This window comes from Eublepharis macularius, chromosome 1, assembly GCF_028583425.1.
Source record: "Eublepharis macularius isolate TG4126 chromosome 1, MPM_Emac_v1.0, whole genome shotgun sequence".
Lineage (NCBI taxonomy): Eukaryota > Metazoa > Chordata > Lepidosauria > Squamata > Eublepharidae > Eublepharis > Eublepharis macularius.
In genome coordinates, this window is record NC_072790.1 from 105,758,268 (window position 1) to 105,781,846 (window position 23,579).

General features: G+C 40.0%; 1 protein-coding gene across 1 annotated transcript in view; it reads right to left on the reverse strand.

Annotated features, from left to right (window-relative positions):
• MAN1A1 (mannosidase alpha class 1A member 1) overlaps positions 1–23,579 on the reverse strand; it is a 110,723-nt gene that overhangs the window by 66,889 nt on the left and 20,255 nt on the right. Inside the window, exons 3-5 of the mRNA XM_054987735.1 lie at positions 19,174–19,289; positions 10,219–10,299; positions 673–767 (exon numbers count right to left, since the gene is read on the reverse strand). Coding sequence (XP_054843710.1) covers positions 673–767; positions 10,219–10,299; positions 19,174–19,289 — 292 coding nt within the window. The remainder of the gene's footprint in view (positions 1–672; positions 768–10,218; positions 10,300–19,173; positions 19,290–23,579) is intronic.

Sequence of the window (23,579 nt, forward strand, 5' to 3'; positions counted from 1 at the left end):
AGTTGATGTGATGTGGTGGCAAAAAAGGCAAACTCGGTCTTGGGTTGTATCAAAAGGGCCATTGCATCGAAATCACAGGAGGTCATAGTCCCTCTCTATACTGCCTTGGTCAGGCTGCACCTGGAGTACTGTGTGCAGTTCTGGAGGCCTCACTTCAAAAAGGATGTAGACAAAATTGAGAGGGTGCAGAAGAGAGTGACGAGAATGATCAGGGGTCTGGAGACTGAGCCCTACGAGGAAAGGCTGAGGGCCTTGGGAATGTTTAGTTTGGAGAAGAGGAGATTGAGGGGGAACATGATTGCTCTCTTTAAATATCTGAAAGGCTGTCATTTGGAGGAGGGCAAGGAGCTGTTCCAGTTGGCAGCAGAGGATAGGACTCGAAGCAACGGGCTTAAACTACATGCAGAAAGGTACCGGCTGGATATTAGGAAAATCTTTTTCACGGTCAGAGTAGTTCAAAAGTGGAATCAGCTGCTTAGGGAGGTGGTGATCTCCCCTTCACTGGCAGTTTTCAAGAAGAGGTTGGATGAATATTTGTCAAGGATGCTTTAGGCTCATCCTGCATTGGGCAGGGGGTTGAACTAGAGGGTCTGTATGGCCCCTTCCAACTCTGTGATTCTGTGATTCAATAAAGGTATAGAAACTTTAAAAAAGTAATTGGCTCATTTTTACCTTTTGATATTCAACAATGCCCAAGGAATTCCTGTAGGAGTATTAAAGGCTGGAAGCAACTTCTTTCCTAGTTCCACTGCTTTCTTTCGAAATATCTGCATAATAAAAACAAACAAAAATCTTATAAGGAAGAAGCAACTTCAGATGTCACAATGAACAATGTTATGACAAACTATGCGAGGGAGAAAGTACTGTGCATGCAAGATCAAATAATGAAAAAAAAAGTGCATAATCCTGCCGCAAACTCCAGATTCTCCAAACCGTGTTTTGGGTGATTGCTAAATGTGTGAATTGAGCCACAGCCCTCAGCTCAGTTTTTAAACTTAACTTTACTTGGTATTTAGCGCACCCTCCCCGCAAGCAGGCTCAGGACGGGGTACAACATTCATAAATACATTATATAAATACAATTAAAATCATCTCATAAAATCATCACTCAGATGGCCTATTGCACATTCCTGCCCTCAAATACAAAGAGGGAGACACCCGGATGAACAGGATGTCATTGGATAGGAGAAGGTGACGGGAGGCTCAATGATGGTCCTAATACTGGCCTCAACCATGTGCCGGGCGGAACATCTCAGTCTTGCAGGCCCGCCAAAATGATACCAGATCTTGGCGAGCCCAAGTGTCTTCAGACAGAGAGTTCCACCAGGTTGGGGCCAGTACCGAAAAAGCCCTGGCCTTGGTTGAGGCCGAATGAGCCTTCCTGGGGCCAGGGATCACCAGTAAGTTCTTATCTGCTGAACGAAGCGCTCTCTGGGGTACATACGGGAAGAGACGGTCCCTCAGGTATGCTGGTCCCAGTCCATTTAGGGCTTTAAAGGTCAACACCATCACCTTAAATCCATCAGGACCTGAGCAGCAGCATTCTGGACCCACTGTAGTTTCTGGGTCAGACCCAAGTGTAGCCCTATGTAGAGAGAGTTACAGTAATCTAGCCTAGAGGTGACCATTGCATGGATCACTGTGGTTAGGTCCTGGACTGAAAGATAGGGGGCAAATTGCCTAGCCTGCCGTAGTTGGAAAAAAGCAGTCTGGGCCGCAGACGTGACCTGAGCCTCTATAGATAAGGAGGAATCCAGGATCACACCAAGACTCCTGACTGACAAGACAGGCACCAACGGGGCCCCCTCAAATGCCGGAAGACAAATCCCTGTATCCTGCAGCCCATGGCCCAAATACAGGACCTCCATCTTCACAGGGTTCAGCTTCAGTCTGCTCTGCTTCACCCAACCAGATACTGCCTCCAAGGCTCTCAACAGGATGTCCGGGGCTGATTCAGGTCGGCCGCCCATCAACAGATATAACTGGGTGTCATCCGCATACTGGTGACAACCCAGTCTGAAACTCTGCACCACCTGGGCGAGGGGGTGCATATAAAGGTTGAACAAAAGGGGAGAGAGTATCGCCCCCTGTGGGACACTGCACACCAATGGCTGGCGTGAGGACACTCTCTCCCCCAGCACCACCCTCTGTCCCCGACTGTGGAGAAAGGAGAAAAGCCACTGCAAGGCCATCCCTCGAATTCCCACATTGGCGATTAAAGTACCAGAGAATAGAGAAAATTGATTTAAGACTTGAACCAGGCTGGTTTAAGTCATTAGCTTGGATTCACTGAAGCATTTATATGGGCAGAAGGATTTCTGCTCAAGGAATGTTACTTTCTTCTTCACTTCCGGTTTGGGATCCATGAAGGTCTAACGCAGCTCTAAGTGCTGAGCTGTCCGGGCTGCTGTTTTGACAGCTGGTGGGGCAAAAAGAGCCCGCGGCCAACTGTTCTCAGGCGGAGAACAGGCATAGAACGCTCAAGAACCTCAGGGCGCGTTGATCTCGGGCGAGGGGGGGTCCTGCGCAACGGACTCCCTCCCGTCCCTTGAGGTCCCACCCGAAGACAGGTCGGCTGAAATCTCTGCGGCAGTCCTGGAGCCAATGCGGTTGGCATAAGACCTACATGCCCAAGCTTCAACAGGGATAAGAAGAACTGATGGGAATCCGAGATTGAAACAGCGATTACAACCCGTGAAAAGTGCTTGGGAAGGTAAAGATCACTATCTCTTGAAACGGGACAGATTACTTAAAGCAACGAAGCATTAAAGTAGACTTTTAAACTGCAACAGATTGATTACAAGGAGGGGAGGATCCGGCAAGAACTATATTAGAAAAAAGACTAAGTTAAAGGGAGTTATTAAAGAAATTGGACTATTGTTTTACATACCTGTGGTTACAAGGAGATATCAGGCTGTGAGAAAGTTTTACCATCGCGAGAACTGCTGTGGGAAGTCGGGAAACAGGAAGTACGTAATAGTGATAGAGTTGCTAGAGAGAAGCGGCCCTTTCTGGACGACAGGAAGAAGGGAATCGCCATTTTTGAAAGGGGAAGAGCTGCGGCTTTAGCGGAAGAGGAAGTAAGCCATATTGGATTACAAAAACCATAGAGGAACCATAGAGAAAAGACGCCCGACATTTTGGACTCTTTAAATGACTTTTTTGGAAAAAGACCGGGACATTTAAATTAAAAGGACACTAAGCCAAGCGCCACGGAGCTAAGGAAGCGAGCAGACTCGTGGGAGCGAGGTAAAGCAAGCTCCATGATGTCGAAAAAAGAGTGGCAAGCGGCAATAGAGAACATGGATAAAAAACTTTCAGAAGGGATTAAGGAGCTTAAGGATATGATACCTGAGCTGGCGAAAGAGTTTAAAGAGACACTTAAGAATGAACTGGCAGAAGTGAAGAAGGGTATGGAAACGATACAAAATGACCTGCAAGCGACACAGCAAAGAGTCAATGTAGTGGAAAATGCGGTGGAGACCCTAGCAGACACGCAACGAACGGAGATGAGGGTGATGAGGGGAAGAATGGCAGTTGCGGAGAGCAAACATATGGAGAAGCAGCTGAGGTTTCGTGGCTTGCCGGAAGTGGAAGGAAAGACGGCCCAAGAACAGATCACTGAGGTGTTAGCTGAATACCTGGGGAAGGAGGAGGAGGAAACTGTGGCTATCCTAGATGTGGTGTACAGAATAAATTCAAGATTTGCGACCCAGAGGAAATTACCAAGAGACGTGATTGTGCAGTTCACGACTAGAAATATAAGAGAAATGATTGTGAGTAGGAAATTTCAAGATCCATTGGAGGTCGATGGCAAGACGGTTATCATCATGAAGGAGTTACCTAGATCGGTGTTGCTAGACCGGAAAAAATACAAAGCTCTAGTCCAGATTCTGAAGGACATGAAAATAAGGTACAGATGGGAATTGCCTGAAGGAATGTCCTTTGAATTTGGGGGAGTGAAAAAGCGCATCAGATATGAATTAGAAATGGAAAAGTTCATTAGGGACAATGAAAAGGACTTACCAACAACAAGGCTATGAATACAGAGTGTAAAGTTTTATCTTGGAATGTAAATGGACTTAATTCACCTAATAAGAGAAAAAACATTTTCCACTGGCTATTAAAACAAAAATGTGATATTGTGTGTTTACAAGAGACCCATATTAGAAAGCAGGATGTAAAATATCTTAAATTGAATAAATTGGGTAATGACTTTGTAGCGGCCTCAAAAAAGAAAAAAGGGGAGTGGCATTGTATATAAAAGAGGAGCTACAGCCAAAATTAGTGGTGAGAGATGTGGAAGCCAGATTTTTAGCAGTGGAATGTACATGGAATTTAAAGAGAGTCTTGGTGATTGGAATTTATGCACCTAATGGAGCAAAAGAAAGCTTCTTTGAGGAAGCAATTAGACGAACTTTCCTATGACCAGATAATTCTTGCATCTTGCAGTTGATGGCAATGAACAATAAGGAATTGGAATGGAATCTTAAGAGAATGAATCAAAAGTCGTTTGAAGGGGCAAATAAATCTGGGAAATATTTGGCGTGGCAATTAAAGAAGAGAAAGGAGAAGTGAACAATAAATAAAATATGTGATGACAATAAAGTTTGCCTGGAACAGACCGCCATTAGTAGAGCCTTCTATAAATTTTATGCAAAGTTATATAATAAAAAAGAAGTGAACGAAGACTCAATAGCGAGTTACTTGGGTAAAATGAAGCTCCCAGTAATTTCGGAAAGATGGAGGAATAAACTGAACAGTGAAGTAACGGAAGAAGAGTTAAGGAACGCAATACAGTCAACAAATTTGGGAAAGGCGCCAGGCCCAGATGGACTTACAGCTAAATTTTACAAGGTAATGGCCAACGAACTGGTGCCATTTTTAAGGGAAGTGATCAACGGAGTATTGAAGGATCAAAGGACTCCAGATACTTGGAGCGAGGCCAACATATCATTGATCCCTAAAGAGGGACAGGACTTGACCAATGTCAAAAATTACAGACCTATTTCGTTATTAAACAATGATTATAAAATTTTTGCGAAGATACTGGCGGAAAGAGTAAAAGGATGGTTGTCCGAAGTTATTGCGGAGGAACAAGCTGGTTTTTTACCAAATAGACAAATTAAAGACAATTTAAGGACAGTGATAAATGCTATTGAATATTATGACAAACGATGTGATAAGGAGGTTGGTTTCTTCTTCGTAGACGCTGAAAAAGCATTTGATAATTTGAACTGGGACTTTATGTTTGCCACCATGGAACAGCTACAAATGGGGGAAAGATTCATAAGAGCAGTGAAAGAAATTTACAAAGACCAGAGTGCAGCAATTGTGGTGAATGATGAGGTGACTAAGAAATTGAGTATAGGTAAAGGTACAAGACAAGGTTGCCCGTTGTCCCCACTGTTGTTTATTTTGGTTCTGGAAATATTGATGATACAGATTCGAGAAGATGATGCAATCCGTGGAATAAAAATAAAAGACTTTTCCTATAAGGTCAGAGCATTTGCGGATGATATAATGTTAATTGTAGAGGACCCAATTGAGAACATGCCAAAGGTAATAGAGAAAATTAAGGAATTTGGAGATTTGGCGGGATTTTATGTAAATAAAAAGAAGTCAAAGATATTATGCAAAAATATGACTAAACAAAAACAACAGCAATTAACGGAAATAACAGACTGTGAAGTAACAAATAAGGTGAAATATCTGGGAATTGAACTGACTGCAAAGAATATAGATTTGTTTAAGAATAACTATGAGAAATTGTGGACACAGAGCAAGACTTGATTAAATGGAATAGATTGAATTTGTCATGGTTGGGAAGAATTGCAGTAGTTAAAATGAATGTGTTGCCGAGAGTGATGTTTCTGTTACAAACAATACCAATCATCCGGGATTCTAAGCAATTTGAAAAATGGCAGAGGAAAATATCGGATTTTGTCTGGGCAGGCAAGAAGCCTCGAGTGAAAATGAAAGTATTGCAGGACTCAAAAGAGAGAGGTGGAATGCAGCTGCCCAATTTAAGACTCTACCATGATGCAATCTGCCTGGTGTGGTTGAAAGATTGGATGACGCTGAAAAACCGCAAACTACTGGCCTTAGAAGGATATAAAAAAAATATTCGGATGGCACGCATATTTGTGGTATGATAAAGTAAAAGCAGACTCTATTTTTTTTGCACCACTACATTCGGAGAAGCCTCTTCACAATTTGGAAGAAGTACAGAAATTACCTACAGGACGGAATACCTGCCTGGGTGGTCCCATACGAAGTAATAGATCCGAGAACTGTCGATAATGAACAACAATGTTTAACGTATAAGGAGATAACAAGAATAGAATCTTCTAAATTAAGAATTAAAACGCAGGATGAGTTGTCTCCAAGTTATGATTGGTTTCAATATAGACAGATCAGAGATCTGCGTGAAGGGAGGGATAAGAATGGAGAATTCGGAATTAGAGGAGGTAATTTTGCGAGAGGATAAAAAGGAAATCTCTAAGACTTATAAAGTGTTGTTAAAATGGTTGACAGAAGATGAGATAGTTAAAGTTCAAATGGTGAAGTGGGCAATAAATTTTAACAAAGAGATAACAATGGGGGCGTGGGAGCACTTGTGGAAAAATATGATGAAGATTACGACATGCACCAATATTAAGGAAAATGTTTATAAAATGATTTACCGTTGGTATTTGACACCAAAGAAAATTGCACTAGGGAATTCTAATATGTCTAATAAATGCTGGAAATGTAAAAAGCATGAAGGATCGTTGTATCACATGTGGTGGACTTGTGAGGTAGCTAGGCAGTACTGGGGGGAAATAACAGAAGCAATAAGCGAGATTTTACAATTTCAAATTAATAAGAACCCAGAACTCCTACTATTGAACTTGGGAATGGAGGATATTCCAGCACAATACAGGACGTTGTTATTTTATATGACAGCAGCGGCTAGACTTTTGTATGCGCAAAAGTGGAAAGTACAAGAAGTGCCAACTATGGAGGACTGGGTTTACAAATTGCTGTACATGGCAGAAATGGACAAAATGACAAGGAAACTGAGAGATCTCGATCCAGGACAGTTTAATATGGATTGGGAGAAGCTGAAGCAATATTTGGTGAAAAAATGGGAGGTGGGAGGAGAACTGTGGCAGTTTGAAAATTACTGAAATACAATAAAAGAAGAGAGAAGTGACTTTACTGGGGGGAGGGAAGTTAAAGAAGAAGTTCTAAGCAATTGTTTTATTAGATTATTATATACGGTATTAAACTATAGAGGTGTTATTTTAAGAATTGTAAGGGGATAAGTTAACTAAGTATGCTTCTGGCGGATAACTGTATAATAGGTAAACTATATAATTAAAATAGAATGAATATAAGAAGGGTGGAAGGAAGTAAATAGCAACATATAGAGTACAAGTCAAATTGATTGACTTATATTGAATGTATACAATGTTTATAGAAGTACTTAGAGTTATGCAGAACAGGGGACAAATTGATTGTCCCATATTGACGAGACTAGCATGAGTAAGATAGAGTATAGAGTACAAAAATCAGATAAAATGTTACATTATTAAAGAATATATGTCAGGAATGTAATACTTAGTTAAGTGGGAAAGGGAATAGAGATAGCACTGTGTTATAATAGATAAGCTTCGAAGAGAATGAAAGTATATGTTTAATAGAATAAAGTAAGTCTGAAATGAGTAAGGGAAAAAATGGACAAGGGGTTGGAAAACTGTTGGAAGTCAACAAAAGGGGGGGGAAGGGAGGGGGTTAGAACTAGAATATTTAAAGGGAATTGATTGTAATGAGCATTATATTGATTTCTAATCCAATAAAAAAAAATTTAAAAAAGGAACGTTACTTTCTTATCTTCTAATGCAGCCAATGGGCCACCATTTTTAGGCTGCTCCAGGAGGAAGAAGGTGAGAAAGAAATACTCTGTTGACAGAAATCCTGTGTCTTGCGGAATCACTCTAGTGGATAGAAGCTAATGATCTTCCATTCATAATATATCCCATGAAAAAATTCATTTGTTATTTTTGTATTTCCTGAATACAGTTACATACTAACTGACTGATTACTAGTGATTTAAAATGAATAGAGTGTGAAATGAATAAATGAACAGGGCCTTAAGGTCAAAGGATAATCAGTAAAAATATTATGCATTTAAAAAAATACTTTCAAGTCTTCACTTTTTCTTTTGTCGTGTAACTGTTCTGCCTTACATTACCAAGTAATAAATATCCAGAAACAAGGGTTAGTAGTAGTTAACTGGTTAGATCACTGCGCTCTGACAGTGAAATCCTAAGCAGAGTTACTCCAGTCAAATGAAATTAATGGGCTTAGACTGGAGTAACTGTGTTTAGGATTACACTGTAAGAAATGGAAGGTAAATGTCCATCTGGTTGAGTAGGAATAGTTAAAAAGTATTTATAATTAATAGCACTGGACCATTTGCAGAGCATAAAATAGGGAATAAAGTCATTCTGATAGATTAGCAGATATACTGTATATTGGCTGATTCCGCACATGCTGGATAATGCACTTTCAATGCACTTTATCAATCGTTTGAGGTGGATTTTTTGTTCCGCACACAAAAAAATCTGTTCCAAATGATCTATAAAGAGGATTGGAAGTGCATTATCCAACGTGTGTGGAATCACTCATTGTCCATCACTGGCACCAAGCATCAAGCTAAGGTTGTGCCATTTCTAATTCCTAATCCAAATATATACTCAAATAATACCTTATTTGGGTATATTTGGCATACTTGAATATATTCATATATACTGAATAGTGGTTCCGAATATACTCAAATTATTTGGTTTTATTCGGGAATCACTACATCAACCATTTTAAAGCTGGCTGGCTTCTCCCTTCTTGATTTTTCCTGGGCTTTTTTCCCCAGGCAGCAGGGGGGGGGAGTGAGTGGCCAATGGGATGTGGTATAGGAGGAGCTCTAGTGATCTGGCCAATCCCAGGGATTCTTTGATGGGATAACTTTCAAATTCTTGCCAATAACATAAAAGCAGGCCTGGCTCAGAGCACTCCATTTTAGAGTGAGATTTCTGGCGAGTGTGCTGTTGAGTGTTCTGACCCTCTGGCTGTTCTGGGAGTCTGCCTCTTGGATCTGTGCCTTTTTGATTACTCTGTTGCCAGCCTGGGACCACTTGAGGAACTGCTGCCTACCTGGACTGGTTTGAGAAGTCATCATTTAAAAAAAAAAAATTCTTACAGTTTTCCTGCTTTTGGGGGGGGGGAGGTGGCCTGGTGTTGGCTAAGGGAAAAGGGCAAGCCTTTTTTCCTTTAAAACTTTCTTTTAAAACTTTGTTTAATTGCTTTTACTGTTGTATGTTGTTTTGCTTGTTTTCTAATGGTTGTGTAGTATTTCTTGCTGTTGTGGGAGGAAGATTGTTTTTTGCTTGTTGGTATAGTTTAGTATTTGTTATATTTTGTTATATATTTTGTGTTCTGTTGTGTTATCACATTGCCCTGGTTTTGCCTGACTTCTGAGAGTGACATTGATTCTTTTAGGCTTCGAAGAGCATCTTTTGCTTCACTTTGGTTCTGCCAAGATTCTGTGGTTTGATATTGGTTCTGCTGGGATTCTCTAGTTTGCGTTGGTTCTGTTGGACTTTGTTGGTTCAGCTTACACTGGGATTTGCTTTTGGCCAGGGTTTGCCCCTGTGTCTTAATTAAGGTTTCTTTGCTTAGTAATTCCATCCCCCTCATAAGAAATAATGGAAAGTGGCTGGAGGCACCTTGTTTGGCGCCCAAAGAATTGGACTGCCATGGTCCAATCTTCTTGAAACTTGGGTGGTGGTAGTCTGTAGTGGACATAGGGGACTAGGCTCCCTGCATTTTTGGTTAAGTTTGCACAAAAAATGCTCCCTGGCCCTCCTGATAGGATATATTTGGATTCCTGATTAAAACCCAGATATGGATACTATACCGGTATTTCTAGATCCAAATATCAGGAATACTGAATACATATGTATCACAATGAGAGCTATACATGGATCACAAACATCTTTTGGTCCCCAGATGCTAAATTATAGGTAACCTTTTAAAAAACAGACATACTCAATTGAGACTAGCACTAGGGGATCACATATTCAAGATCATGTTATTGAACTATATCCTGTCACTTAAGAACTTTGGACTTACACTTGCAACTTTAAACTTGATTAATTGGAATGACAACCTTACCTCTTCTCCAGAAAGATAGTATGCTGAAAGCAGCCCACCAACAAAACGAATGTTCACTTCAAAAACAGAGACTTCTGCATTCTAAAAATACAAATATATAAAATCTTTTAAATCTCAAATTCAATTGCTAGCATAAATGCATAATTTAAACAGTGTCTGATTGTTTCTAGGATCTTGCAACTTTAGTTTATCCAAGATATTAATATTAAAGAAAAGTTTCCCTCTTATAATGACATCCTCACATTGATGAAGTATCATTATAAACAAGACAGTCACCATTTAGTTTTTCCTTACCTCAAGAAGCCATATCATGTAATTATTTGGCAAATACCAAAACCTAGGAAAATTCCTGGAATAGCCTCCAAAAGGACATCAGTTTCTAAAGGACTCCTTTCTTTGATGCACATCAATGGATCAGGCTGACAAACCAGATTCTGCTATTAACTATATTTAAATGTACAGTCTTTGATAGCTATTAAATTTCTCATTTTCCTTCGAACACACATTACAATATTACATCAAAACTACTATTTTCTATATTGTTTCTAAGATTTCTGAATCTCACATGTATCTTCCCTTTCTTTGGTCACCTCAATGTGTGTCTATTGAAATAAATCTTTCCTATATCATGTGTTAAGAAGCTACAATATAATGGTCCTTTTTGTCATATCAAACAGATTTTAATCTATCAAAGAAGTTGGAGGCCTGTGAAGAAATGGGGTGACTAATTAGGACCAAAAGCACAACTGTTCTCAAGCAGAAACAGTACCAAGTATATTCATTTAACACACAATTGTTTCCCCAAGGGTACAAAATATCAGTTCTTTTCTTCTAACATGTACTTCATACTTCAGCTACAGTTCTATAAAACTGGGGTCATTTGTTCTTTGGTGTTCAATTTTAGGATTTTATTTCAAGAGTAACCTTTCAAGAGTGTTTTTTAGGGCTGGTGGAACAGAAAAGAAGGTAAAGTCAGCAATGATTCCTTGCATAAGTTCTGCTTATGGAAGTTAGCAAACAATCTGTATACTACTTTATATAAGTAGCCGAATCCTCTTTACATATAACATTGTAAAAAAAAATGCTGTTTCTATGCTTTTTATTTGTAGTAAACAGGATCTTAGGGTTCTAACAGCAGCTATAAGATGGTTGGGCTCCCCATCTTTAGGGGACCCAATTGCAGCCACTATGGGTGTAGGTGGGTTGAGGGAAACAGTAAGTCTCACCTACATTCCATCTCATTAGCTGAGCAACTACCTCTGGGTTGGGTAGGGCTTGAAGGGCTTTGGTAGCTCTACCGGATCTGAGAGATGGGGTGGCAGCAGCAATGTACTGAAACCAATACAGGCTTACAGCTTGTTTGCGCTTGCTGTGTCTGTCTTCCCCACTATTAATCCTCTTTTTCTGAATATCCCAGCTTCAGCAAGTCTAAGCACCTTACTCTCAGGGCCAGCCAACACTTTGAACCTTGGTGTATGAGGAAATTTCTGGGTCAGTTGAATTCAAGTGGGTTTGGGCCCTGGCATAATGGAAGATGGAGAAGGAGAGAGAGACCTCCAATTAAAGGCTTCTTGGACTGAATACTCTCCTATTATCCCCAAGCTCTGGCCTCTCCTTTCCTTCAGATTAAACCCCAGTGGACACATTATTAACAAAAAGGGGGTACACAACCTTTTATTAACTAGATAGTAACCTGTAGCTTTGTGTTCCCTAAAGGACTTTTATTGGTTGCTCTAATACTGTGGTACCTGATAGTGAGGTGATTAGAAAATCCTTTCTCACAGCTATTTTGACTAGATAGACAGCACACAGTTGGAGCAGAACAACCACTAAAGATTTATTTACAGAAAATGAAAATGATTTATAGGTTTTGTGTAGGATAAAGAGTAAGAACAAAGGTACAAATTGCTCTTCTTAATCCACTCCCCAGAGGTTATGCTTTTTCCCTACTGAAAGTTAACTTGTTGAACCTGAACCTAAGATAACAACACAGATATTGAGTAGGAAATTAATACCTGGGGGCTGGGGATGTCCCAGACTTACAACTGAACTCCAGGGCACAGAAATCAGTTCACCTGGAGGAAAGGGTGAGTTTGGAGGATGGACTGTATGTCATTATACTCTGCTGAGGTCCCATCCCTCCACAAACCCCACCCTCTCCAGGTTCCACCCCCCAAATCTCTATGAATTTCCTAAGCTACAGCTGGCAACCCCAGACAGGGCTCCTCAGCATTCAAGGTTCCTTTGTGACCTCTTCAACACAGTAGACAGGCTTCTACTCCAGTGCCAGGCTGCTCTTAAACCGAGATGGCGCATCCCTTCCCATCCAGTGAAACTCCAAGGGCTTTGATTGGCTGGAGGATTGGTTCAGAGCCCCAGCTACAAGTAGAACTTTGAGGTTGACTGCCAAATCACTACTCTCATAAAGTTATATTATTACATTAGCGAATACTGCAGAACAAATGAAGCAAAGGATTGTATCTGGTATAGTGTTTAAAATGGTCGTTATTCATATTATTATGATAAAGTAGAACCAACCTGGAAAAGAACACAGATAGAAGAGGTTTGAAGAGCATCTGAAGAAGCTTTATTTCACTTCCAGGACCAGATAAGGTCTACTGAAGGCTACATCTGATTATTTACAAGTAGATAACTAATGAATGGTTTCAGAAAGCAAAATCTATTTGGACAGATACTTAAATATTCTCTTTCCATCTCTGCAAGTCTGAGCAAACTATAAGCATCTATCATTGTACAATGTGTGGCTGAAATATTTGATTTAATAAAAGCGAAACACAGCAAAAAGCTAAAGCTAAAATGTAAATACAGGGTTTGTAATTTTAATACTTATTGACATCTGAAGAACTAAACAGTTTATTTGTATATCCAATATGAGACAATGAAGGGAAGGATGAGCCACGGACAGTCTTTTTGGGTACAGGGCTATAACACCGCTGTGAACCCTGCACAGTCTCTTCCAGTAGTTTGCGGGGGAAGGGGATAGTTCTCCTTTTAGCTCTCATTGAATTCACTTTCCTTGACTCATTCCTTCAGGCCACCCCCTGCTACCACAGAGCTTTCCCTAGGTTTGAAAAGTATTATAATATAATACTATATTGCAACAATGTACTAGTTCCCACCTTCCATTGGGAAAAAGGTCTCTAATTCTTTTGGTTGTGGAGCTATAAAGAGCAAATGTGCAGCTAGTACCTCTGCCCTTATAACTGCCTGAATATAAACAAAGGCCAAGCATCTTTGCTGCTCATCTTGGATCTGTCTGCCGCCTTTGATACAGTAGACGATGCCACTCTTGAATTATTTTGAGGCAGAAGTGGGTAGTGTGGAATGTGTCTTGGGTTGGTTTAAATTGTTGCTCACAGAATGAACTCAAATGGTAGCTGTGGGGACCAGCTAGCTTTAAAGTAGGAATTATCTTGCGGGGTTCCAGGAAGTGCAAGCTTATCCCCCATGTTATTCAACCTCTATGTAAAGCCTTTAGGAGAAATCATTCATAGCTATGGAACTGGATGCCACCAACATGCAGATGATACCCAGCTCTATATCTTACTATCCAAATCCCCAGGTGATGCAGTAGAGGTCCTAAGTCACTGACAGCTGTGGTCAAGCGGCTGAAAGGTAACAAACTGAAATTGAACCCAGACGAGAGAAGTGATGCTGGTTGGAAACATGAAGAGATTGAAGGACATTGTACTTCCCACCTTTGACATGATTCAATTGACCCTGGCTGACTCAGTTAAGAGTATAGGGGTTATACTGGATGTAGCACTGCTGCTCGAGAGGCAAGTAAATGCAACTGCAACTTAGACTTGCCAATCTGGCCAGCTGGATCCACACCATAGTAACGTTGAAATTAAAAGTCCATAATGCATTTTACATAGATCTCCCCTCAAAGTCAACTCAAAGATTCCAGCTATTGGAGAACACTGGAGCTTGTTTACTATAAGGAACTAGGTGGACCAGGCAAATTACTCCCATTCTGCAATCACTCCATCAGCTACCTATCAGTGACCTGGCTCAATTCAAGGTATTGCTATCACGTACAAAGCCGTTCATGGACTAGGTCCAGCATATTTACAGGACTGCCTCTCTCCACCATGGCAGTTTCTCATCTGAACAAGGCCTTCTGCAGATACCATCCTGCAAAATCAACAGCTGCCCGTACACATGCTTTCTCTGTATTCGCCTCCACCTCATAGAATAACCTGTCTTGGTGGTCAGGAAAACTCCCACTCTCTTGGCTTTCCACAAACTATGCAAATCTGAATTATTCGGGAAGGCTTTCTTACTCAGGCAATAGGGCTGTGGTATAAGAAATGGCTCAGAGAGGTGCCATGAAAAGAGACAGGGACTGTAGACTATTTTACTGGGTACTGCCCACTGCTCCTATTGGGTAATTTCCACTTTGTTAAAAATATGTTTAATTGCTTATGCTTTGTTTCAGCAATGTTTTTATTCGATTTATTTATTTATTTCGATTTATATTCCACCCTCCCCACAACAGCAGGCTCAGGGCGGATGTTTCATCTATATCTGGTTAATCTGGTTAGAGAATCCCCAATCTATTTTTCAAGAAACCCCCACCAAATTTGCAGAGAACCTGCTCCTTCCTACCATTAAAGACCTCTCCCTCATCAGAAAGATTGGACCCTGGGGGGAGGAGGGGGAGGAGGAAGAGAAGAAGAACTGATTTATAGACCACCTTTCAGGACAATTTAACACTCACTTAGAGCAGTTTACAAAGTATGTCATTATTATCCCCACAACAATCACCCTGTGAGGTTGGTGGGACAGAGAGCTCTAGAAGAGCTGTGATTGTCCCAAGGTCACCCAGCTGGCTTCGAGTGGAAAAGTGGGGAATCAAACCCGGCTCTCCAGATTATAATCCCAGCACTCTTAACCACTATATCAAACTGGTGTTAAGTTTTCAAGCCTTTGACACAGCAGACCATGCCATCCTGTTGAGGCATTTAGAAACAGAAGTGGGCATCAAAGGATGTGTACTGGATTGGTTTAAATCATTTCTCATGGAACAGACTCGAAGGGTTGCCATCAGAGATCAGCTATCTCCAGAATGGGAGCTATCTTGCGGCACAATCTTATTTCCCATGTTATTCAACCTCTATGTAAAGCTGTTAGGAGAACTCATTCACAGCTATGGAGTTGGATGTCATCAATATGCAGATAACACTGAACTCTATATCTCACTATCCAGGTCCCCACAGGATGCAGTAGAAATCTTAGATTGCTGCCTGGCAGCCATGGTAAAATGGCTGAAAAACAACAAATTGAAATTGAACCCAGACAAGACTGAAGTGATGTTTGTTGGGAAGGCAGAGATCTTGAAGGATATTGTACTCCCCACTTTTGATGGAGTTTATCTGACCCTTGCAGACTCAGTTAAGTGCCTAGGAGTTTTACTGCATCCAGCACTACTATTAGAAAAACAAGTCAAAATAGCCGTAAAAAATGCTTTTTACAACCTCACTGTAGCCTAGAAGATGGCTTCTTATCTCAACATGGCCGACCTGGCCACCTGGATCCATACTATGGTAACATAAAGGCTTGACTATTGTAATGCACTATACATAGTAGGGGTGTATGATTCAGGTTTCTGATTCGCGTAAAATACCCGAATCGGACCTGATTCGCAAAGATTCAGGATTTCTGAATTGGGCCCAGCATGCCAGGCCCAATTCGGAAACCCCGAATCAAAGCTTCCCAAAGCAATTTGTATCGCTTCGGATCAAGGGATTTAAATGCCCCTTTCCATGCCTCTGCGAAGCAGAAGGGAAAGGGAAATTTAAACCCTGGGATCAGTTGTTTGGCAGGGAAATCACCGCCAAGCTGCTGATGGAAGTTGGCTGGGGTTTACAATGCCCCTTTCCAAGCATTTAAACCCCGGGATCAGCTGTTTGGTGGGGAAATCCCTGCCAAGCAGTTGCTCCAGGCCGGCTGGAGTTTAAATGGCCCTTTCTGTGCTGCTGTGAAGCAGCACAGAAAGAGGCATTTAAACCCTGGGATCAGCTGTTTGGCAGGGAAATCCCTGCCAAGCAGATGTTGGCAGGGGTTTAAATACCCCTTTCCGGGTCCAGGTAAGTTGGGGGGGGGCTGGAAGCTTCCCCCCTCACTTCGGTATGTTCTGAATATTTATGGAGCATACTGAAGCGATTTAAATACTCGAATCCGAAGCAGCTTGCCGCTTAGGGTTTTGGGTGTTTACGAAGCTTTTTCCTACTTCGGGTAAACCCGAAGCAGGAAACCCAATTTTTTTTCTGGTGCACACCCCTAATACATAAGTCTTCCATTTAAGTTAACTAGGAGACTCCAATTGGTGCAAAATGCTGCGGCTTGACTATTATCAGGAACTAGCAGAAGCTTGAACATCACTCCCATCCTACAGTCCCTCTATTGGCTAACTATCAGTTACCGTGCTCAGTTCAAGGTATTGGTTATTACATACAGCCGTGGTCCAGCATACCTATGGGACCGCCTCCCTATGTCCCTCTGTGGCAGCTTTGCTCATATGAACAGGGTCTCTTGCAGGTGCCAGCCTGTACAGGGATGAAATCAACAGCAGCCCATACACGGGCTTTTTCTGTGGTGGCTTTTACCCTATGGAATGGCCTGCCTGAGGAGATCAGGAGAGCCCCCATGCTCCTGTCTTTCCGCAAACAATGCAAAACTGAATGATTCAAAAAGGACCAGTTCTCAGCTAAGAGGGCAGTTTTGTAAGAAAGGGGTCCCAGATGTTTCGCTAATGAGTTAGAAACCTTAGATTTCACCATTATGTTGCCTTACATATTATCTGTTGCTTTAAATATGTACTCCTATATCCATCATGTTGTTCAATGTAAGTCCTAGAATTGATTATGTTCTGTTTCAGAAATTCTTCAACCCGATATTGGTTCCTTGCTAATACTATGTCTTTGTCAACTTATATTCATTTATCCTATGACATTGTTTATGGAAATGTTCTTGACACTGTATGGAAATGTACTTGATACTGATTGTAGTAAGCTCATTCTGTGCAATCTGCCTTGAGTTTCAATGAGAAAGGCAGACTATAAATGACATAAATAAATAATAAATAAACAAATAAGAGTCAGAGCTCCCTTCTTCAGACATCTTTCTGAAGAAGGGAGCCCTAACTCTTGAAAGCTTATTATACTCTGAAAATCTTGTTGATCTTTTAAAGTGCCGCTAGACTAAAATCCTGCACTTCTACTGCAGACCAACACAGCTACCCATCTAAACTGACCTGTAAAAGGAGCACCTAATGATTCTTTTTTTACCCTTTTTGTCAGATTCATACAAGTCATAACCAAAAGACAGATCAGATCTAAGGTTCACCTAATCCAGCATTCTGTTTTTAATCATACTGGAGATACTCTCCAGAACGCCTGGACCAATCCTCCTTCTTTCTAATTTGCTAAGCACAAACAAACAATCTCAAAGAAAACAAAGTCATATAATAATAATAACATTTGATTTATATACCGCCCTTCAGGATGACTTAACAGAGTGGTTTACTAAGTATGGTATTATTATCCCCACAACAAAACACCCTGTGAGGTGGGTGGGGCTGAGAGAGCTCCTAGAAGCTGTGACTGACCCAAGGTCACCCAGCTGGCTTCAAGTGGAGGAGTGAGGACTCAAACCCGGTTCTCCAGATTAGAGTCCTGTACTCTTAACCACTACACCAAACTGTTTACATGCATTAGCAATAGTGTTTTGGACTACTATTTTTGGTTCTGACCCTTTGTTTTCTACTTTCAATTTATTATTCCTACCTGATGGCAAAAATTATTCTAGGGTAGCACAGGGTGCAGCAGTTTACAACTCTTTCAGGTATTGGGGTATACTTATAATTTTTCTTATATAAAATAGAAATATTTACACTTTAAATTCCATAATATGTTAAATAGGATATTATGTTAAGTTATAATGGGTGCATTTTATGTTGTTCAATAGTAAAAACAGTTTGACAGAAAAGTAAGTACTGCATTTATTTCAAAACACACATGCTATCCAAAGGTGGGGGGAAAGGTTCCCCCCCCCCCACCAAGACTTCAAAATTTCCGGAAATTTTCTCTGACAAAACTTTGCACTCATAATGTAAGAATTCATTCAACACTTTGAGCTCTTCTAACCTCAAAGTATTATTTCTAGATGGTCACATTTTTCTGTCTCACTGATAAGCAACCTTCTCCAGATTGTTCATTAAACACTAGTCCCAATATTCTAGCAACAGTTTCAGAAGTTTTTGCTGTTCATTTATAGCTACCTGCTCCTTGCCACTTATTAAGCAATTATCGATGCTGCTTTTTCAATTCGCTATAATTTAACATCCAGCATTACATTTTGATTTACTTCTTCATCCCTTTTACCTTAACCTAAAACAAATACTGACAAAGCAATCCTAAGCGTACATATGTCAAGGTCAGTCTATTTAATTCATGGATTTTATTTCCATGTAAGTGTTGCCTTGTACTGCAGCTGCATTCTTCTTTGGTAACATCATGAAACTAAGGATGTACTGTTTAGCCAAACAGACTTCTAGACATTTATTATAGCCCTAATTCCAGGATAACAACACAAACAATATCTTGACATGAAAGCTGTTAAACAAGACAGTGATGCAGGAAACAGATTAATGAAGAAGGGTGAAGTAAAATATAATTCTGCGTCAGAAAGGGATTTCCTGTTATTTGAATTGTTAGAAGAATAGCTTCCTTCACATCTTCAAAATGTTCAAAGAAGTCTGACATCAGAGAAAGAGTGCAAGACAACATGGTGGCTACTCACTTGCTTAGAAGAAAATGTTATCTACTCTCCCCCTTATAAGACTTCTAATAAATCAAGATTTTAAAACATTCCTCGACACACAGCACAGCAACATTTATGTATTATTACCATCTAAACAGCAGAACTCACCACATTGAAATCTAGATTTTTCTCTACCCACTCTTTGGCTTCTTTAAATTCATCTTTCATTTCCATGATATATAGTGTATCCAAAGCATCTACAATTGTTGCTCCTTGAATATTACCTGAAAAGAGACAAAAATTTAATTACCGATGATTTCTAGATACAGCAACTAGATTATACAACCAAGCAAAAGTTCTACTGACTTTTATGCTTCACAGACTATATATTTTTAAGTTACAGTTATTATGAAGGCAAATTTATATTCATTGTTAGATTAGATTTCTGGAATTTTTCTTGTTTTTTCAACATGCTAGAAATATGGCTATCAAGCAGTACAGGAAATCTAATATGCTTTTGTGTGCTATGGTATAACTTCATCCATTTGTTAGAGAATTTCACCTTTTTAAGCCTGGAAATGTAAATAAAAGGAAATACTTGATTTTGTAGAAAGCTCTTGATTGAAAAACTGAAAATTTCTAATATAATTACTTCTCTTGTACAGATCCTTTCTTTTTTAGATTTTCAATCAAAGTTGTATTATCCATTGTCGCATTTCTATTTTGTATATAAATATATTGTATGCCATCATGACAATAAAGCTGGTTCTAAGAAAATAAGTATTTTTAGAAACAAATTTGCAGTATTCCAGTTCTGTCCAAGTCATTTTACCAAGTTTTTACAATTTCTCTTCTATGCGACCACACAGTGACTGAAATATAAATAGTTAAGGAATGTCTGTTATTTGTTTCCCAGAGTTGTCCTAATAATGAACAATTCTGAACACTAACCTTACAAAAATTATTTTTTATTTATTTATAGTCTGTCTTTCTCACAGTTAGTACATTCAATGAACAAATACAACATGGTATGAGATTGTAGAAATCTGAAAAGCAGCATAAATCCGAACACAGAGATGAAACATTGCTGAAACAAATATCAACTTTAGAGGCACATTAACAGATCTAGAAAACATGGATGATGTTTATGTAGAAAAATTTCTAATCTATTATCACTTGACAATAGTGAACTATTCTCATGTCTTGAAGCCAAGTCACAGTAATCAAGTGATTTTTCTGCTCAGTTTTTGCAGTTCTCCTACAAGTACTGGATTTGTCTGATATGCCATGCCCAAATATACCATTCCCTGTAAATGATATGAAAAAGTGGTGCAGCTTGTATTATGTGAGACTTCAGCACATGGAATTTGGATAAGAAAAAACAGGCTGGACCTTATTCTTAAGCGCTCAGTTTTTAGCTGGAAAGCAAGTCTCGTATCAGCTTGATAATTCTAAATTCCTGGCAACTTTTAAATCATTTTTAAAAAGCAAAAAAAAAAAAAACACGATTCTAGATTGAGCACACGTTCTCTTTTTAGAGAGTGCTATCTTGCCAGTAGAAATCGATACAGTGCCAGGCTCCTGAAATTGCATGTGATGCTTTCCAATCTAAATCACTGCATTTTCCCAACTGGCACAAAAGGAAACAAACCTTTAAAAACCAAATGCTACCACCATTTCAGTTAATATATTTTCAACTTTTTAAGAAAACCACAACATCATTTTATAATCTTCCAATACTTTCAATAACTATAGCAGTCTCCATTTAAGTGGACTTAGTATTATCCCGCTGGCACAGTCTTGTATTCAAAAACACTATTATAAAAGGCAAACTAGAAATTTACATGGCATTTATAAAGACAAAAAGCAGGGAAGTTCTAAATGGTAAAGTAATAAAAAGGATGGCACACAAGCATTCCAACGCTGATTAGTGTTAGATATAAATCCAGGCAAGGATTTGTTCCACAACATGGCTATGAATGGAATTTTAGAGATGCAGCTCCAAACAGAGAAGAAACAGGACATACTTAAAGATTTCCAGGGAACTTGGAGATCAGCTTTAAGACCTCACCAACTAATCGCAAACTCTTTTAATGAAAAAAACAAATCTATTTAAGGTTTCTTTTTTAAAATTTTTTTTATTTTTAATATCTAACATAAAAAACTACAAAAGACTACAAAGATATAAGGGAAAGAGCGGGGACTGGGGAAAAGGGAAGAACAACATATAAACAAAAAACGCCCACTACTCTACATGTCTTGTATTCCATGCTGCAATTTTTCTTAAAAGTTAACTTTCTAATATGCTATCAGATTGGTAGATCTTATACAATACAGACTATATTCAGGATCAGGTTTTCTTCCCCCACCCCTGCGTCTCAGTCTCAGTTGTCTCTGCGCAGCTGCAGCAGCTGCGCACGTTCTCTCCCCCCCCCCCCCCACTTTCCCCTTCAGACTTTGAACTTTCTTCTTGCTGAAACTCCTGATGGTTGAACAAAAAGTCTGTCAGCTGCACTTCTGATGTAATCTTGTAGGTTTGATCCTTATATCTGAACCAAATGCCTTCCGGAAACAACCATTTGTATTTTACGTCACATTTCCTCAGGAAAGCCGCAAGTCTTTTATACTTAAATCTTCTTTTACGAGCCAAAAATGGAACATCCTTCAATATTTTAACCTTGTTGCCCAAATAGTCCAAGTCCACATTGTACGAATTATATAAGATGGTGTCCCGAGTCTTCTTAGATGAAAAATCAATAATAATCTCGTGAGGCAGCTGACGCTTCGTTGCATACTTTGAAGATGTCCGACGGACTTCCAAAACATTGCTTTTTAACTCTTCTTTAGTTGCCTTTGAGAATGGCGCCAAAAGTCCCGACACCAAATCATTTAAATTTTCACTTTGCTCCTCTTTTACATTCTGAAGACGCAGTACCGTTTGGGCACGGTCCACTTGCAATCCTATTATTTGATTCTCCAAGAGCTTCACTTCTTTACTTGTTGCTTTCATGAGTACTACGTTTTCACGTGCAGACTGCTCTGCTCCAGATGCTGTTTCTTTAATGGTTTTCACTTCGCTTTCCACTGAATCAACCTTTTGCCCCATTTCATTTAACTTCGCTACAAAGGGCTGCATAGCTTCAAAGACTGCTCGTCTCACCACCTCTTCCAAAGTTTCCCCCTTCCCCCTGCAATTTTGGACTTTTATTGTATTTATTGCATGTTGAGACAGAGACATCAGATATTTTTACTGTATTTATTGTATATTTATTAATGTATATATTTATGTAATTACACTTTGCACTTTGCACTTATGCACTAAATACATGAAAAATTGATAATCGAACATATATTCCCGGAATTGTTTGTTTGTTGTGATTCATCACTATCCGGGCAGATTCCCTTGGTTTGCGTAGTTCTCCATGGCCCGGCTGCACGCGATGGAGCAAACGGGCAATTTACCCCCTGCATTGCTTTCAGGGGGTTCTTCCCGCCACGCTCCGGACCCTGCCTCCCTCACTGGGAGTCCTGGGGGTTAACACTCGCGAGTCAACCGCCCGGTCAGGCTGCTCGGACGTTTCCTCCCGGACCTGCGGAGAGGAGCGTCCGACTTGGCTGGGAAAACGAAACCGAATCAAATCTATTTAAGGTTTCAAGTGGATTATAATTTTACAGATAATGCCTGCAGGCAAGTATACCCTTTTAGAGAAATAGTTAAGATAGCCAAACAGAAAGAGCAATGCAACTAAGGCAGCTCTAACCAGGCACCTGCAAATAACAATTTGACTGTTATTGACTATTCACACGAAGACTGTCCAAGCAGGAAACCAAGATATTCTTTCATCAAGCCTTAACAGTTCTAGGATCTGCACCCTGACCTGGATAGACCAGGTAAGCCTAATCTTGTCAGATCTCAGAAGCTAAGCAGGGTTGGCCTGGCTTAGTTACTGGATGAGGGACCTCCAACGAAGACCAGTGTTGCAGAGGCAGGCAATGACAAACCACCTCTGAAAGTCTCTTGCCATAAAAACCCCACCAGGAGCCACCATCATAAGTCAACTCTGACTTGAGGGTACCACACACACAGTAGGATCTGCATGAAGAGCACCATTCTCTACAAATGTAAACAAATGTAAACCAATGAACAACCAACCTCACATTTGTTCTTCTATACCAAGCGTAGCTGCAACCAGAGAGCAAAAATCAGTATGTATTTGTTAGAAAAATAGATCATCAAATGGTACTATACACAAGTTAATGGAATTTATCCAAAAGGAAAACAACTCTGAACGTAAGATGAACCCTCTAAAAAGCGCTTTATATTAATGGACATAACCATAAATTGTATGTGAAAGACAAACCCCTCATTTTCGATGGCGTAGCTGGACAAAGTCTAGTCTAGTCTTAAATATTCTACTTGAGGCAAAAATAGCACTATTCTAATGCTGTAGATCTCTTGAATCGTCTTATACCACATTTTTCTCCAAAACAAACCCAGAGTCCTCCAAGAGAAATATGCAAGTTGGCATCATTTAGAGGGCAAAACAAGATAATCCAATTTAAAATAAACATAG